The following is a 19,834-nucleotide window of genomic DNA, read 5'->3' as shown; positions in this document are numbered from 1 at the left end:
AAGTGGCGTTTTCATTGCGTGACAGAAACCACTGATGGCCAGCAGAACCCATTGGCTTCTATGGATTCTGTCTGCTTTCCATCGGGGCGTCTGTGGTTTTACTGGAAACAATAGCGCAGCATGCTGTGCCATTTGTTTTCGGTATTCTCGGCTGGATCTGCATTGGATGCCCCTAAGGCTGAGTTCACACGTTGCGGATTTGTTGCAGATTTTTATAGTGGAAAAGCATGTCTTGTCTTGCGGTTCAGTCTCTGACCTCCCATTGAAAGCAATGTAAGGCAGAAAATGGCGATCGTTTCGGAGTGTTTCTTCACTTTGTTTTTTGCCGGAATGAATTTTGAGGCAGATTTTTTCTGCCTGCAAAATACTGTGTGAACAGGTCCTTAATGCAGCTAAGGGAACATTAAATGTATCAGAATATAATATATCCCCTCTTATCAGTATATTTTTCTGTTTAGATTAGGTATTTATTTTTACTGGAATCTAGAAAAAGGGTTTATAGCAAAAATAAATGAATTGATCTTTGATAGGGAAGCTCTATTGCGGATCCTAGATGGTCTCTTGGTGCAGTGAAAAGCACAAAATCAATGCCAGTCCTCCAGGAAATGTCTCTGCTCCTCCAGAGATGTCTCTGTTCTTTGATCCTGTTCTGGCCTTTAATTGATTGCTTTGTAGTTATAAATATGGATAAAGGCAGGCTTGCGGTATATAGGTTTATACATGTTTATAGGTTGATGCATTGTGACGTGACAAATCCAACAAGAAAATCTTAGAACATCTGCAGCTTTTCGAACACTACGACTTTTGGGTTACAAATAGTCACACGTCACAAAATTTAGAGTTGGAAAATGGCTGCAATGATCATTTTTTCAGAGGTGCATGTCATATTTGAGGACGTCTCTGCTTCAGCTGGTGGGGGTTGAAAATGATTTTGAAATGAGATTATTCGCGTATTTGTTATTTACAGGCGCTATTACCCAACGCAGCCACAGTATATAACTAGCAGATATAATGTGGGTCATATCCATTCCTCCTAAAGAGCAACTTGAAAGTACAGTGAGCTTTAAGAGATGAACCAACTGATAATCTTATACACGGTGCCGTCCAGCCAATGACATTGGAAGGGTTTGGGGATTTTAGTGTTTCTTCAAGAAGATCATAGCTAAAAAATGCAGAGGTGTATTTAATGTGGTGGTGCCCAGAAGGTAAGAATTTAATATTGAAATCTGTATGGAAGCATTTCCAGTTTTCCAGAAATGGTCTTTGATCATCGCCGATTGCTTGTGTTGTAATCTCTAAATACAATCATATGAGACTTAGCAGGAAACGGGGGGGTATTATGTGCGCGAGGAACAGAATGATAATGAATACTTGGCAGTAGGACTGCAGCTATTATATATATATGTGTGTGTGTGTGTGTGTGTGTGTGTGTGTGTGTGTGTGTGTGTGTGTGTATATATATATATATATATATATATATGTCCTCAGAAAAACCTGAAACCGTTCTTTATCATTTGTTGCTCATGCACTCTGCTATTATAGATCCACTTTGACATTGTATGCTAGTGCTCTCTATTTGGAATTGGCGCACAATGGTTATTTTTGAGTACATATTGATCATTCCAGCCAATAAACATTCATGGTGAATCAGGAAGAGTAAAGTTGTTTTTTTTTCATTAATGGGATTTTTGGTATTTCTCTAAATAATATCTATTAATTGTATGATCTAAAGTTATTCAACTTTCTAATATACTTTTGGGAGATTTATTAAGACTATCCCAGTCCTAATAAGAAATAAGCAGGAGTAAGATGCAATAGATTTTATCAAGGGGCACACGCCTCTTAATACATTTTGTATCTTCGGCTGTCTGTGCGCCACTGATGAAAACTATGCCCGCCAGGAACTGGAGTATATTTCTGCTATAATTGGAATGCTTCCAATATATGAATGCATTCTTGCAACATCCATTAAGGCTATATTCACATGACCGTGAAAACGGCCGTATTCAGAACAGTGAAGTTGTATAGGTGTATTCACATGACAGTTTTTTTTTTAACAACCCGTGAAAATTAGCCATAAAAAAATAGAGCATGTTCTATAGTTGGCAGTTTTCATGGCCCAATGGCTCCCATAGAAGTCAATGGATCAGTTTCTAACGCCCGTTTTTCAGAAGTCAATCCTTGTGACGGCCATTAAAAACTGATCCTGCCCTCGCAAGGGGACTCGCCGGGCACAGCGCTACAGTCCGCAGAAGCCCCTGACATCACTGTTAATATATGGACAGTGATGTCAAGCCTTTCAACTGTGGAGTCCCCGGCGAATTTAGGAATTTAGCATCTACATTTGACTAATATAGTTTTTTTTTTTAATGTTCTTCCTAATTGTGGTGGAATATGTTAAGAATACTCTCTCCTGTAAGACGTTTGACGATTCTCATATTTTCCATGAAGTGTCTTCAGTGATAAAGTAAATGACATCAGTGTTTGTAGCTTCTTTGGTTTGTGTCTAATTTTAAATGCCTTTTTCTCCTTTTTATAGCAAAGGGACCAAGCCGGAAAAGCTTCCAGTTCATGTGTATGAAGTGGATGAAGATGCAGACAAAGATGAGGTGGGTCCATAATTACATTACTTCTCTATTGTGTGGACTAATGTGGGCCCATAAAACCTTATAAACCAGAACTCGGGTCATATTGCTGGTTTTTCTGAATATTTCTCCCATTACACACTTGACTGGATCTGTGAAGGTCCCATGGAAAAATCTATTCATTACAAGCAACACTAAAAATGGCTCCGACAGACTTGTTATTCGGAGTGAATGTATTGTACGAAGTCGTAATACACGATGGAGAAAGGGATTGCGATCTTTGCTGTAGAAGTCGTGTCCATGTCATGATAGCCAAGATGTGGCCAGGGGGAACAAGGCAGATTGTAGACCGCTTTGTAGTGATCCTTTAATACTTTAGTGTTGCTTTTATTTAGCGACAGTATTTTTATGTGCTGGGACTGCAGACTCTGCTGCTGAAGATAAGAAAGCCTGTAACGATTTTTCTTTACTAACAGGGATGTGAGAGTTTGGGACATACTTTCATCTATAATGGCAGGAACGCACTCGGTGATGGATGCAGCCATGCTAAATAATTCAGTACTCTGCCTGGTTAAAAAGTAATGCTTTGTCTGCCTGGATTTCTCTTTAGTTTTGTTTTGGTGGGAAACGTTCTTTTGGCTTTTTTGAGCATTAATATTAAACGGTCTTAAAAAATATTCAGATCAGTGTTCTGTTTTCTTGAAAAGACCTGCGCTTCCATTCTTCTTTGCCATTCTCTGTGGTCTTGTTGGTTGTCCTGAAATGATCTTTCCCTACCTTTTCTGTTTCTGCTCTTTTAAGCATTTGAAATAAGAAGGGGAAATGGTGTACCCAGGTATTCAGCTTTGTTGTTTTTGTTACTAACTGCTGAGTGAAGTTCACAGATGCACAGGATGTGGATTTGCTGTCCTGGAAATCCCTTGACTTGCGGTGTCAGGGGTAAAGCCAGGTGACACCTCTCTAGAGTCTGTGGTGGTACGTGTATGGGAATTATTGTTGGAAAGCAGAGGTTAATGGATATCGGACCATTCTAGCAGATCATGAAGCACAATTTTCCATTGCCTTAGGCCTCTTGCACACGACCGTAAAAACACCCGTTATTACGGGTCGTAATTACGACCCGAAATAACGGGCCGATAGACTTCTGTTGGCCACGGGTACCTTCCCGTTTTCTCACGGGCCGTGCTACTATACTTTATAATGGGAGCACAGCTCGGAAAAACGGCCGGCTGCCCGTAGCCGGCCGTGCCCGGCCATTCTCATAATTACGAGTCGTAATTACGAGCACGGTCGTGTGCATGGGGCCTAACTAGGGTGCATACAATTTTCACTTGTAGTCCAATAATGCAGTACATTATGTGGTGGTTCCAGAACAAAGTCGTATTTAGATTGTAGGCATCATGCATTTAAAACTAGTGCAAGATAAAAAGGAGCTATCACAGCAAGCAGTCAGGTCACTACTTTCTGAGAGCTACAATCGAATTGTCAGTGGAAAGTGCTCCACTTATCCATGGGGCCTCGTGTGTATCAAGAAAATGGCCGACCTAAACAAAGTGAGGGCATCAATGGTGTACAGAATGCAAGATAACAGGTTTGTTGCTCTTTTGCCAGCGTACCTCCAATTAGGGCAGGGCAATTATGACCTAAATCAAAATAATGATAAATTGAACATGTAACCTCGATTACGATTTATTGAATGATTATTTAGGCTTCACCCCTTTTGCATGCCACACCCCCTGTTTGCATGCTATGCCATTGAATTAATATTTATGCCCTGAGCCTGCAGTATGATTATACCCCCTGACACTGCCCTCACACAGTACATTGCCCCCATAGTTCTCCCCACACAGTATAATGCCCATATAACTGCCTCCACACAGTATAATTCCCCTATAGTTGCCTTCCACACAGTATAATGCCCCCACAGAGTAAGATGCATCCCATAGCTGCCACCACACAGTATAATGCCCCCCATGCTGTATAATGCCCCATAGCTGCCCTCACACAGTATCATGTCCCCATACAGTATAAAGTCCATCATAGCTGCCCCCACGCTGTATATTGCCTAAACAGCTGCCACCAATAGTGCCTGATAAAAATAATAATATTCATACCCGCCTAACCCCTTTCCAATGACGAGTGGAGGAGATCCCTCTGCTCCGAGCTGCACAGACCAGACAGGCGCGATGACGTCACTTCCTCGTGCCTGGTGATACATAGTGAATGGTAGAGCAGGGATCTTACGGCCACCTGCTCTATTATCGGATTCAACTGTATCGGCGTCCTGAAGATGCAGATACAGTCGAAACCAGGATAAAAATAATTGATTAAAACGGAAATTCGTAAGATGACCTCTATTAATTGCGCTGAATTTTTTTTCGATTAATTGCCCAGCCCTACCTCCAATTATACTGACATTATTCAGAAAAACGATTATAGTGCAGCGGTGTGCGTAATAATAATTTTTCTAAATTACCTGTATTACCATTTTTGCTTCTAACTGCACCACGGACTGTCCATAGTCCGTGGTGCCTGGGGCTCATAACTCTGCAGCAGGAGACCGATCGCCCAGCTAATCTCCATGGCTCCTATATCCAGAAGGGCCCCCAGCACTTTAATATGTAATGTGATCCTACAGTGTTGGTGGCCGTTCTCGATACGGGAGCCATGAAAACGACCAGGACGCTTTGTCTCCTACTTCAGAGTTATGAGCCATGGACAGCACAGATTACAATCAGTCCGTGCTGTAGTTAGATGCAAAAATAGTAATACAGGTGATTTAGAAAAATCATTATTGTACACACTCCTGCACTCATTTTTTTTAAAAATAATGTCCATATAATTGGAGGTACACTTTAAAGTGCAACTGTCGTTATATATTTTTTTTCCCTATAAATCAATAGCACAAGTAACTTTGTAATAAGTCTTATTATAGAAAAATACCTCTTTCTCACCACTTATGAGACTCTTCTCTTCCTCCCCTCTGTCTCCTGCACTGAGCACTCACTCTCCATTCAAGGTAAAATCTGTATTGAGTGAGGCAGAGATGAAGAGGGATGCTCACTGAGGGGATTAGAACTGCTGCCCATAGAAGTCTAATGAGGGGGTGGGGAGCAGCAGCTGCAAATAGAAACACAGACACTGCTGCTTCTAGTAAATGTTTTACTGTCTTGCCTAAGTGCTTGATACTCGGCTACGGCTGTATAATGTCCTCCCTGTTGCTACTGCTACTGAGTTTGCTACAGAAAGATAGGGGAGCAGGATCTCCATTTTTGTGTGTATTGTGTATGGGAGACATCATAGCAGCTAGTTTCTACCCACTCTGGAACTGAATTCAGGGACAACTGACTATTCGAGATGGAGCCTGCAGATGGGAAAACTGAAGAAAAACACATGATACAAGTCATGTAATGGCCAGAAATCGTGGTGTTCCTCATGTACAAACACAACCGCTTATTCTGAAAAGACCGGTACACTTTAATACTTAGTTACTGAAATGCTTCCATATGGGGTTAAAAGTAAGAATCTTAATTTAATATTGAGGTCCCCAAATATTTTGTTTGCGCAAATGAAACAGGCAAGAAAATAGAATAAATTACGATGCCAGTAAGGTGCGAAGTGTCAGTGATATTTCATCATTATTTCCACAAGTCTGTCCCAACTGCAAAGTGACATTGGTTTCAACTGCCAGTCATGTGTCTCGCCCTGGTGTCAAGCTTTAGTAATACTATGACCTGTTGATGCACAATAGTATTGGTCGTTGTTAACAACTGGGGCCTGTAGAACCACTGAGTGGTCGGGGACCCCAGATGTAAAATATAGACCTTCAAAGATAGCAATTAATTTTTATATATATATTTTTATATATTAATTTATATAATCTATATATTTATTTATTTTTTAAGTTGTTAGTTATTTTTTGTTTTTGCTCTTGGTTATATTTAGTTTTTAGCAGACATTTTAAGTGATTATATGGATGCATTTGCGCCAGACGTGACAGGTGTTTGCAATGGAATCGATGAAATTTTTACCTATAAGCACAACTGTAATATTGTTTCCTGTAAGACAGGACATTAAAAATTAATGTGGCAGGCACCAGGTCAATATGCATGCCATTGAATGTCAGAAACCACTTTTTCTAATTTTTGGAATTTATTCTAGAAAAGCTGCTATTTAAAAGACAAACAGGCTGGACTCCTTTTACACACTGGCAATGAAGTCGTTCAATAAAACATACTACTTAAAAAGATTGTCAAATTAAATTTATTCTTAGAAAATTTGATTATTCTACAGCCTTGGATGGCAAATTGTGTGACTTGACTGCTGTTAAACAGCTTTTCCCATTCTCTGTCCGCATAGTCAGCCCAGCTGTAAGTTTATCATCTTAGCCACATCCGGCAGTCCGGTTGCCTTACAACCAGTGTATTTATAATGGAATTGTAAGGCAGCACATCCCTAGTCAGCAGGGTCTTAATTGGACATGTTCATTAAAGGGCTTGTTCAGCATGAAGAAGCTCCGGCTGGAAATGTAGTATAACATTCCGGCCATTGAAATGAATAGCCGTACATGCAATACATGGATGGGCTGGGTCCACTAGAATGAGAGCTGCTTTTTGCAGCATCTCTCCACTATGGCTATCAGAGGTGTCTATGGAGCGGGAAACCCCTTTCTACAATGTCCTAATAGACTTAATCTAGATTAGACCTCTCTTTTGAAATAAAAGTATGTACTCCTCTTTACAGCTGGGAACAGGTCACAATGTAACTAGTAAGTCCATATCTGTGGCCAATTCTCCAAACAGCTTGGCTCTTGTCTGACTAGAGCAGCCATTATCGATCACTTCATGTAATTGATCGTTTTCTCCTTTGAGCCCTGTAACGCAAAATATAGCTGACCTGAATGATGCCACTGGACTGTACACTGACTAACTAATAAATACATGTGGTGATGACCTCAATGTCACATCTGGCCATTACACTGACATCTAGTAGATTAAAAAAAATGATGTATAAAATGACGCATGACCTTTTTCCTAATTTTTAACAGAGTATATTTTTTTTCTAGGATGCCGCATCCCTCGGCTCACAAAAAGGCGGGATCACCAAACAAGGCTGGTTATACAAAGGAAATATGAACAGTGCAATAAGTGTCACCATGAGGGTAAGCATCTATAATGTATTGACATCAAATGCAAGATATCCCTGACCCATTGAGTGTACAGCGGTCTCTTCATATATGCACTCAAGAACTAAAGGCCCTATTACACTGGCCAATTTTGGCTGGTGCAACGAGCGCCTATCAACGAGACATCGTTGATCGGCGCTCGTTTTCCTCTGTCACAAGGAGCTATGAATGGGGACGAGCTGTCGATACTCTGATCGCTGGTGCCCATACATTACGATCATGTCGGTAGCGCGTCTCCCTGTTTACGCAGGAAGATGTGCTGCCAAAGATAAGATTTCAGTTTTTAAACTATACGATCAGCAGATGAACTATTCGTTCATAATTTGCTCGTTCATCTGCTGATCACTGCCCTGTTTACACAGGACAATTATTGGTAACAAGCGTTCTATGAACACTTGTCTGCCCGATAATCGCCCAGTGTAAAACCCCCTTAAGGGTCGAGAACACACGGTGTGGCCATTCGCCACCACATGTGAGCTTGGTTTAGGCCATGTGCGGCTGCTGCTCCCTTATAGATAAAAATCTGACTAATTTAACAATTCACACTTTACAAATTGCTGTAGCCAAACGCCACCAACAGCCATTGTAAACTCATTATTTTTAGTTATGCCCTAAAATTAAATGGGCAAATCATTGCTCCTGACTTGGGATCGACTTTCCTTTGCCTACTTCACAGACAGGACCGAGAGTAATTGTATCTTTCCACAAACCATGACATTAAAGGGGTTATCCGGGTTATTAAAATTGATGGCCTATCCTTAAAATAGGCCATCAATATTAGTTTAATGGGGGTCCGACTGTCAGCACCCCACCGGTCAGCTGTTTCAAGGGGCAGTGACACTTGTACTAGCAACACAGCCGCTTCATCGTTTACATGATTCTTCTCCTTGTTCATACTTACACGTGCCGTTACATTTGTAGTGGCCGTGCAAGGTATTGCACCACTGTCCCAGGTGAATGGGTTAGTGGTGCAATTCCTTGCACGGCCGCTGCAAAGGATAGGCCATCAATTCGAATAACCCAGATAATCTAATTAACATGGCAAGTTACCCTGGTGCCTAAAGAGTCCTTTATATTCTGTCTCATGGAACACTTTATGCGAGAATGTATTTTCATAAAAAAATCATTGACAATTAACCCCTATTTGGAGTGCTTGGCCTCATTGGTAAGCATGTTTATATAAATGACACTTGTTTTTTCCTTTCAGTCTTTTAAAAGAAGGTTTTTCCACCTTATTCAACTTGGTGATGGCTCATATAACTTAAACTTCTACAAAGATGAGAAAATCTCTAAAGAACCGAAGGGATCAATATTCCTTGATTCTTGCATGGGTGTTGTACAGGTAAACGTCACTCTTTATATGTTGTGTTTATAATATATGAGGTATACCCCTTATGGTAGGCTTTAGTACTGTCATGGGGATAAGTTTTGGCACTGTGGGAAAAAAATAGATCTATATTTTTTTCCCTTTTTAAAAAAATTCTTGATACATAGTTTTAAATGTTTTACACTCTAGGCGAGTTGAGCTTTGTTTAGAAGACCTTGATACATACAACAGCACTCCTCTGTAATGTTCTGTTTGAAACAAACATAAATCAAAACTTTCTTTTAGTCGCAATATACCACAACGATTTTTCTCTAAAAGATAGAGCTCAGCCACACCGTAGGAGGAGGTTCACTGCAGGTTTATAGAACAGTCTACAGCCTTACCTGGTCTGGCATAGACTGTCCTTTTAGACTTGGTCATCTTTGAAGTCTAATTTATTTACTTATTTTTATTTATATATATATATATATATATATATATATATCTCTCTTTATATATTTATCTTTATATTAAATGTCTTTTTATTTTTGCTGAAGTAAATTGTCACATTTTATGTTAGAAATGGGTGAGGATGGAAGCATTCTATGTCTTTATATGCTATAGCCTATGCTACGTTTAATATTCAAGGCAAAGCTGGTTGTGTAGGGAGAATCCTTTGGGCTTATAAATGAAAGGAAGGTGCAGCTATTGCTGAGCGCATATCTGGCAGACATGTCCGTGTCGGAGAATGAAGGTGTCCTCTGGGGGCTGGGAGTGTTACATTTTCTTAGCAGCATGTTCAGTTCAGGAAGTGTGTTCTGGTTTTTTTTTTTCTGCACTTGGCACGCACCCATATTTATAGAGCAAGATCTGGAGAAAAAAAAACCCCTAACCTTGCTGCGCGTTCTTCATAGGTTACACGCAGGCTGCCCGTTCATGATGCAGGAGTGAACGTTCTTCGTTCCAGAAAGATATATATTTACATACGTTAGATCTGGCTTATGCTGGAACATTACAATCACAGAATCCCCCACACACTACAAATGTTATTAAAAAGAAAATCTAGGATGGGTCTCTTTCACGCATTCCAATATAAATGTCGATTTCTGCCCTACATATTTGAAATTCATGAAACATTTTCTAGCATTCCCCACTTATTACCCTATAGTCATGTATATGGGAATGTGACCAGTGCTACTGATATGAGATATAGTATAATAATGGCTGTAACAGAACTCCCAACATTTTAATCCCAAATAGCAGGACATTTTAAGCCCAACTCTGTTCTTCCCGGGAATGCCCTAATACTGCAGAGAAACACCCTTTTTATGCAAATCTAAGCCCCACTTTGTAGCCCTGTTAACAAGACAGTCCCATGAAAAATGGGACTGTTGGGAGGTATGGCTGTAACAATATATTTATATGCCAGGATCTAAAACAAAACGGACTCCTGTTATGTAGTCTGGCCGTCAAATGTCAGGGCCGCAGCAAGATCTATAGATGGAGATATATGCATTTTATACGTTGTTATGGAAGTTTTGTATAAAGGTGTCTCAGTAAAAGGATTTCTGCAGCTACAAATTGTTCCGATTCTGGTTTCTTTTAGAACAACCGGGTGCGGCGCTTTGCCTTTGAGCTGAAGATGCAAGACAAAAGCAGTTATCTACTCGCTGCAGACAGTGATGCTGAAATGGAGGACTGGATCAGTACTCTTAATAAAATTCTGCAACTGAACTTTGAAGCTGCTATGCAAGAGAAGAGAAATGGAGAATCCCATGAAGGTCCGGTATATTTAATGAACACTACAATGTGACTTAAATGCTTTTGAAATGTGGCTTTAACCAATATGAATATCCACTCTTGGACTTTGAGTTGGCCATGCACAATGACATATTTTTGTACTGTGTAGCGCAATGGCCTGTCGCCAAACTGTTAGACCTCATACAGAAAATGTGTGATACGAATCGTAAAATATGACACCCATAGCCTGCGGATTTATATTGCAACTCTGATTTTACTAAATATTGTGGCGCTCTACAATGCATTCTGTGTAATGGCGGTATTCTCTTTTAGGAACATTTCTTCTAGGGAGTATATGGTGCCTCTGAGACACCACATGGCAGCACATGGACTGCACTCTTTGCTTTACCGTATGCCTCCAAGTACAGAAAATTGCTAAGGCCTAAGGCTCTGATTACGCTGGCACCATGGCTTCCGTAATTCCAGTAACGATAATGGATATGACAATACCACAGTGTAAACTGGTCCTGTCGAGTTACCTTTGTGTTTATTTTTCTTACAGGGAAAAAAATGTAATAGTCTATTTTGGCTTTTGAAGAGCCACAAAAACCTGATGAATCGAGCCTAAAGGCCTTATTACACCGGCCGATTTTGGCCGGTGCAGCGAGTGCCGGTCAACGAGACCGCTCGTTGATCAGCGCTCGTTTGCTCCTGTCACAAGGAGCTATGTATGAGGACGAGCGGTCCCCATACATTACAGGGAGATGTGCTGCCGACAACGATAATATTTTACTTTTTTAAAACGATACAATCAGCCGATTAACGAGCATTTGCTCGTCCATCTGCTGATCACTGCCCCGTTTACACAGGGCAATTATCAGCAACGAGCGTTCTATGAGCGATCATTATCCCTATAATTGCCCAGTCTGAGCATAGCCTTATACAGAGAACATTGTGAATTTTGTTTGCTTCTGATTAGGTTCTGTGTGGGAAATAAAGTAGAATGTTTAGCAATCTGTGTTGCTCTTTCGAATTTTATATTTGAATAGAATTAATGTTTCCTGATATTTTTTTCTGTATGTATATTTTAGATGATGAGCAGAACAAGTTTGACACTTCATCGTCCAGCATTGATAGTTACCTCCCAGAGAAGGTAGGTAATGTACATTTAACAGGATTGTTTATCAATGTCAGGAACTGGACTAAAACGCACCTGTACCCAAGTTTCATATCATTCAATTCAGGCGGGGGAGGAGTGCAGCACGGGGGGGCTGAAGGGAAGTAAGTATAGAGAAGAGATCATGTCGTATAACAGGATTTTTATGTGGAGGAGGTAACGAAGACCATCCAATTATACCACGTAGTCGTATTACGCACCTCGGACATTGCTCTAGTTTCAGCCACCAGTTCCGGTGTGTGTAAGGCTGCACATAGGGGGAATTATCGCACCATAGGATTTTTAAAAAAAAAATTTTGTCGTATATAGATCAACAACATAAAAATGTACGAGTTCACATCATCACAAAACATGCAAATGATTGGAGTTGTTAACAAATTGTCAGAACACCAACAAAGCACTTTATTTTCTCTGGTAAATGACTGTTACACAAAGTTCTACATGACCCGACCGAACAGTTACATTCAAATTTTCAAGCAACAACTATTTATGAATTTGTTACTCATCCGATCATTCAGAAGCATTTGTCACTAGTCACATAGATTGTAGATATTGTTGTATTTGGGGATTTAATCCACATACTGTCTCAATGTTTCACCGGCTAGCAAATCAGAAGGGGACATGTTGCCATCAGGAAATCTCAGTAGTGCTGCCTGAGGCTTCGAGCCTGTAATTTCGAGTGGGCATTTCAGCGCAGAAGTAAGATACTAAAAAGGTTTTTCACATTTTGTCCCATGGATTCCCTGAGCGAAGCAGCCAAGATGCATTATATAGCACTTGAACCCTTTTGTGCTACCCAGGGATTTGTCCTCTCGCACAGTCTTATGCTGAAATCTATGTTAACTACTTAGGTTCTATTTGCACTACATTTTCAGTGTATGTTGGAGGTATATGTTAGGAGTATAGGCATTCAGTGTCAGTCTCCCATAGGCTCCCATGTTTAAATAAAATATACCGGACAGTATGCGTTTTTTGCCGGATGCCTTTGTATGGAATATTGCAGCACACTGTGCTACGTCATACCGTTGAAAAAATATATATACCAACGTATACCAGCCTGACAGAGGCCAAAAGGACACTCTTTTGGCTTCTGTCGGGTGAATGAGGGCCTATATGAACGTTTGACTTGTGTGCTGGGAGCTTTCCCAGCGCATATTCCAAGCGGACGCTGCAAACGCAGCCTTACATGTTCTAATTTATCGTGATTTTATCAAGTTAATTACTGTTATTAAACAATAGTTTCCATGATTTATTTCTCAATTTCACTATTATCATTTGTATCCTGTTGATTGTAATGATTTATGGCCTTTTTAAATTCATGCTGTTTTGCTATTCTTTGTAAAAGTTGTTTCCAGTTATTGTACAGGTCTTTGAAATCCTGTGAGAGTTTATGTAAAGTATAATAAATTCTAGGTTTTCTGTCCTCTGTACTAGATTAGATAATTGTAGAGAAAATTGGGTTTGTTGTTAGATATTTATTTTCAGGAAGGGGACCAGATTCTGAGGTAACTGTTTCCAATCTCCATCGCTGCAGAGCAGATAATGTGGTTAATCTAAAGCACTCTTTGTGTGTTCGCTGTCTGAAACCTACTGGAAGCGCTCTGCCTGCCAGGTTCACACAGCCTCCAGTCCAACTTTTCTTCATGTTTGAGAGTCACTGCGTATTCTGTCCAGTTGCGGTGCAGTCATTTATTCAGGCTAATTTAATGCTATTTTCTGACATGTCCATGGTTTAGATGGCATCTGCTATTAATCTTCACAAGGCTTTGGCTTATTATGGAGCGTGGATCTACTTTGGGAACGATTTCAGTTGGTGCCACTGTGTTTTCTTTATCTGATAAAGATCCCACTCTGCAATAGAAACGCCGCGCCATGTTTTTATGTGGTAGTATGACTAAAACAATTTGTACTTCATGCTATTTGTGAAGGAATTTTTTTTGTGCATCCGTATTGCTTAGGATCACTTTTGATCCATGTAATTATGGAAGTACGCCTCTGTTCACATCACGTTATAGCCTTCCACCCGGAGTTATACATCGGGAGGTCTTCTGCTGTATCCCTCTGATGGAAAGTTGAAACATATCCCTTTGTATAGGCATGCAGTGGGATACGTCGCCCAAACCGCCCAGGCAGAGCGATACCTGAGGCATATAAATGGACAGTGATTTCAAGAGTTTTTCAATGCCAAGGTCTCCAGCCAGAGTGTCAGAAGCGCTCTGGCCGGGGACTACGGCTCTGCAGAAGTCCCTGACGTCACCATCTATAGATGGAAAGTGACGTTAGGATCTTTAAGATGTCGGAAACCGCGGCCAGAGCAGCGGCAACACTCTGGCTGTGGACTCTGGACCTGGGGAAGCCCCTGACCTCACTGTCCATATATGGACAGTGATATCAGGAGCTTCTCTAGGGCCAAAGTCAGTTTCCAGAGCGCTTCCAATGCACATGTATGGACAGTGATGTCAGGAGCTTCCTGACCTATGCGTTTAACATATACCTTTGACAGATGCCATACAGTGGCATCCGTCACCCATAGGCTCCCATGTTCAAAAAAAATAAAAAAAAGTATACTGACCTAAACCAGCTTGATGGGGACCAAAAGGACTCTGTTGGTCTCCATTGAGCTAAGGGAGCCCTATAGACACGTTTAGCAAGCTTTTCCAATGTACACTCTAATGTAGGGCTACAGAACTGTGCGTAGTGCCAGTCTCCTGTTATCTGAAGTTATAGTTTTTGGCCTACATCAGAGCTGTGCTAAACAATATTATCTACCATGTGCTCTACAGTGTGTGCCAGCATTGCACTACTTTACAAGGTTAGTGTCCACTTATGAAGTGATTACTGTGCCTATATATTTTTGGTTCCAGATGTTGCTGCCCTAGGGAGAGCCCGCTCCTTTTGTGATAAACACAAAACCGTTGACTTTTTACAAAGTGGCTTCATTCGAAAAAAATTCTATTTGAATAAAAAATAAATAAATTGCTAAGTGCACATAGAATCGATCTAATTGTATCCTAGTGCCGCATCCTTCGTGCAGTAATTCTGTTTTTTGTTTTTTTGTATAGTTATTTATTTTTGGAATCTCCTTTACTGAGGTGTCTATTACTCAGGATGTATTGCATGTCATGCTCTGCTATTTCTCAATTGAAGCTGCAGTTTTTACGTGAATCACTTGTTGGCCGTTATAAAGCACATATGGTACAGTGTGTGGAGTATTGTGTAAAATCCGTTCCTTAAGATATGGAGGAAATGGCCATGGTAAATTTCTACTTTGCAAAAAAAACGTAAAATGCCTGAATTTCCTTGATAAGCTTCCAACAGACTATGCTCAGAAGCCATGGCAATTTTGTTTTTGTTTTTTTAAGGCTGCCTGCTGTTAACTTTCTATCTCAGATATTATTGAGGCGCTTGGTGAAGCCACTAAAGGTCACAGAGGCATTTTATCTGAAGAAAGGTTCTTGTACACCTTTTTGTTTAGATCTGAGACAGAACAGTGCCTCTGTTAGTATTAGGACTGAATTTGATAACATAAGTCAATTTTGTTGGCATTGCACATTCTTTAACCCCTTAATGACCAGCCTATTTTAGACCTTAATGACCAAGCTATTTTTTACGTTTTTCCATCGTCGAATTCCAAGAGCTATAACTCTTTTATTTTTGCGTCGACATAGCTGTATAAGGTCTTGTTTTTTGCGGGACAAGTTGTACTTTTTAATAGCACCATTTTGGGGGACATATTATTTATTGATTAACTTTTATTAACTTTTTTTTGTGGGGGAATAGAAAAAAACCTGAAATTTCGCCACTCTTTTTCGCTTCTTAAATCAACGGCGTTTACCGTGTGATATAAATAACACCATAACTTTATTCAGCGGGTTGTTACGATTGCAACGATACCAAATTTGTATAGATTTTGTATGTTTTACTACTTTAAGGCTATGTTCACACGGAGTATTTTGGGGGAGGAATATCTGCCTCAAAATTCCGTTTGGAACTTTGAGGCAGATATTCCTCTCCCTGCACGCCGATTTTCACGGCAATTATCGCGCCGTTTTTCGCCCGCGGCCATTGAGCGCCGCGGGCATAAAACAGCGAGATATACGCTTTCTCCTGCCTCCCATTGAAGTCAATGGGAGGTCGGAGGCGGAAGCGCCCGAAGATAGGGCATGTCGCTTCTTTTTCCCGCGAGGCAGTTTTACTGCTCGCGGGAAAAAGACGCCAACGCCTCCCATTGAAATCAATGGGAGGCGTTCTCGGGCCGTTTCTGCCGAGTTTTGCGACGCGGTTTCCGCGTCAAAAAACTCGGCAAAATACCCCGTGTGAACATAGCCTTACACAGTAAAAACGCTTTTTTTTCAAAATTATTTGTTTTTGTGTCTCCATATTTGAAGAGCCGTAACGTTTTCATTTTTTCGCCGATGCGGTTGTATGAGGGCTTTTTTTTTTGCGGGAAGACTTGTAGTTTTTATTGGTACCATTTTTGAGTAGATGCGACTTTTTGATCACTTTTTCTCACATTTTTTTTAAGTCAAGATTCACAGAAAACAGCAATTTTTCCATAGTTTTTTATTAAAATTTTTACGGCGTTCACCGTGCGGGTTAAATAATGTTATAGATTTATAGTCGGGGTCGTTACGGACGCGGCGATACCAAATATGTGTAACTTTTTTACTTTTAGTTTTTTTAATAGTAAAGCAGTTTGTAAGGGGAAAAGCTGGGTTTTTCATTTTTTTTCACATTTTTTTTTCATTAACTTTATTAAACTTTTTTTTTACTTTTTTACTAGACCCACTAGGGGACTATAATATGCGATTCTGCGATCGCTATTATAATACACTGCAATACTTTTGTATTGCAGTGTATTACTGCCTGTCCGTTTAAAACGGCCAGGCATCTGCTAGGTCATGCCTCCGGCATGATCTAGCAGGCAGTCGCTCCAGGCAGACCTGGGGGCCTTTATTAGGCCCCCGGCTGCCATTAGAGACACACACTCGGCGATCGTATCGCCAGGTGTCGGTGGGGGAGAGAGGGAGCTCCCTCCCTCTCTCCAAAACCACTCAGATGCGGTGCATGCTATTGCGCACCGCATCTGAAGGGTTTAAACGGGTGAGATCGATACTAATATCGATCTCACCCGGCAGAGCAGGGACGCTCCCAGCCCTCAGCTGCCTCTAGCGTTTTTGACGCGTTTTCAGGTGCGTAATTAGAACTCCCATTAACTATGAGAATTAGGTCGCGTTTTCGGCACGTTTTACGCACCAAGAATTGACCTGATACTACTTTTTCGCAATCTTCAAACGCGCGCGTAAAGAAACGCGTTGTATGCACTGCAATGCATTTTTCCATTGATGTCATACGCTTTTCTCCCTTTAGGTCCTTTTACATGGGGCAATGATCGGGTATACCAGCATTCATACAAACATTCATTCCTGAACCTAGTCCTGTGTGAACAGGACACCAGTCAACCAATGAACAGAACGCCGTATTTCCCAGTGAAATCAATGGGCAGATGTTTGTAAGCGTTCTGTTTCCGATTTTTCAGCCGTTTATCGGGACGTCTAAGGACAGAAAAACTACTGAAAACACTATGTGTACAAATACCCTAAATGTGCTATCAGAATAGTGTTCTAATATAAAAATATTCCTATTGTAATGTAAAACAATAAAACCTATTTTTGCATTGATCCGCAATATGTAATAGATTTTATTAAAACCATATTAGTGATGATTATCCCTCAGATCAGCACATGATTCTTCACCTCCATGGCCACCTTTTAGTGTTCTTCAGAGTGCATTTGCACAAAATTATGTTAGTTCTTTATTACCACCCAAGTACTTCAGCTGACTCCTAATTCCTAGCACCACTTCCCATCTAAAACCCTCATTCAAAGGTTCGCCGCTTGCCATTGTGGTTAAGCTAATGCTGCAAGCTCCGCACTGCGGTCATAGACTTTGGTTTGGATAGGACTTCCACATCTGGAATTAAGCGAACGTTTTCATTGTGGCATCACTGTGTCTTAATTGTGCCAAATTAAAAACTGCGCTGTATACTTCTGAACACACGCAAATCTGTTCTATTATGGTCTGCCAAGCATGAACATTGATGAAAATCTCAATATATAGCAAGAGGAAAGTGGCTTCAATTTAAAGATCTAAATTTATCCTGGAGTTACCCCCTGCCATTCCAAATGATTTTGTAAAACGATATATTTGTGTTAGTTTTGATTGTTCTATATACAGGTGGGTGAAGAATTCAGATTACAGGGTAAACCCACCGTATCAGTCTGAATGTGATAAGCCTCATAATACTTTAATACTTCTCGAATTTTAAATGTATGGCTCCATGCTGCCTGAATTTTCCACCTCTAATCCCATGTCTTCACATCGCAAGTGATCACATCTAGTGGTCTTGCATGGATCAGTCTAGAGACAGTTGATTTACAATTTTGATGTCCTCATTGAGCAAATAAAATAATTTCTCAACAATTTCCAGTCTGATGGCGCTTCAGTAAATAATTTTTGTCTTTTCTGTGTACTGGCCATAATTAGATTTTTTTGATACTTTGTTTTCTTTGTGAAATTGAGATTGGTTCTGGTCTCACAGAAAATATGATATCACAATCTGTTATCTCTAACATTGATCCACAAAAGGGGCACTGGGGCCCGATCATGTTGAGGGATGATGTGTTGGCAGATGCATGAACAGTCCTTGATGGGCAGCTTTTTTCTGGGCACCACTAAACCTTATTTGTGTGGTCAGAAGTGATTTTGCCTCTTGATTTGGAGAATCCATACACTGTATAGAATTCATTGCATATTCCATTGATTGCTGTGAGTTCATATATGAATCTTATTTTCCGCATTATCCGTGGCATACTTTTCTACAGAGTTCTTGACTTCATGTAGGTTTTTAAAGGTGCATATAACAATTTCCATATGTATGATTTATGAAAATGTTGTATGATGTGTGAAAATGTTTAATTTTTGATATCTACTATGGGTCTTTTTAATAACCATGTGCTTCCATATTTACTGTTAGAGTGGAAGAGAAACAGAAGCCAAATTAAAAAATGAAAGCCGAGTGAAACTTTTTACCTTGGATTCGGATACACAGGTAATACCAAATGCACAAACCATGCCCCCTTGCTTAACGAAAATGTGCATGTTTACTGGATGTTGAGTAGACCCATATTCTTTATTTACCTTTGCTTTGATTCCTACGCCTTATAGGGGTTGTATAGGATTATAAAAACATGGCTGCTTTCTTTCAGAAACATCACCACATCACCTGTCCATGGGTTGCATCTGGTATTGAAGCTCCGCTACAATGAAGAAAATGGTGGCAGAGCTGCAATACAACACGCAACCTATGGAAAGGTGTGGCGCTGTTTCAGGAAGAAAGCAGCTGTGTTTTTCCGAACCTGTATAACCCCCTTAAATGGGATTTTGCTCAAAAGTGTTAGGCCCCATGCACACGAACGTGCTTTTGCGGCCGCAATTCTCACGAAAATCCACGGGAGAATTGTGGCCCCATTCATTCCTATGGGACCATGCACACGACCGTGGTTTCCACGGTCTGTGCATGGCCCAGGACCGCAGAAAGAACGGGCATGTCTTATTACGGCCGTGTTCTGCGGTCCAGGCTCATGGCAAATAATGGCCGCGGCCATGTGCACGGCCCGTGATTTGCGGGCGGCTCGCGAGTGACACTCTGCTGCCGGCTGACCCGATAATCACGGCCGTGCTCATGGCTACAGTCGTGCGCATGAGGCCTTAATATAACCACGACTCAATTTTTGCATTTGAGATATTGGCACAATTTATAGAATTATAAAAAAAATTGT

The 19,834-nt window shown here is 40.6% G+C and overlaps 1 protein-coding gene across 17 annotated transcripts in view; it reads left to right on the top strand.

Annotated features, from left to right (window-relative positions):
- The window catches only part of DOCK9 (dedicator of cytokinesis 9), a 225,879-nt gene that overhangs the window by 112,626 nt on the left and 93,419 nt on the right, over nt 1-19,834 (top strand). For all 17 annotated transcript variants that reach the window (XM_075852428.1, XM_075852430.1, XM_075852421.1 and 14 more), the window contains exons 5-10: nt 2,540-2,609; nt 7,651-7,746; nt 8,978-9,112; nt 10,683-10,857; nt 11,908-11,969; nt 19,030-19,104. In XM_075852428.1, coding sequence (XP_075708543.1) covers nt 2,540-2,609; nt 7,651-7,746; nt 8,978-9,112; nt 10,683-10,857; nt 11,908-11,969; nt 19,030-19,104 — 613 coding nt within the window. The remainder of the gene's footprint in view (nt 1-2,539; nt 2,610-7,650; nt 7,747-8,977; nt 9,113-10,682; nt 10,858-11,907; nt 11,970-19,029; nt 19,105-19,834) is intronic.

Source organism: Rhinoderma darwinii, chromosome 2 (assembly GCF_050947455.1).
Source record: "Rhinoderma darwinii isolate aRhiDar2 chromosome 2, aRhiDar2.hap1, whole genome shotgun sequence".
Taxonomy (NCBI): domain Eukaryota; kingdom Metazoa; phylum Chordata; class Amphibia; order Anura; family Rhinodermatidae; genus Rhinoderma; species Rhinoderma darwinii.
This window is presented reverse-complemented; position numbering and strand designations above follow the sequence as displayed.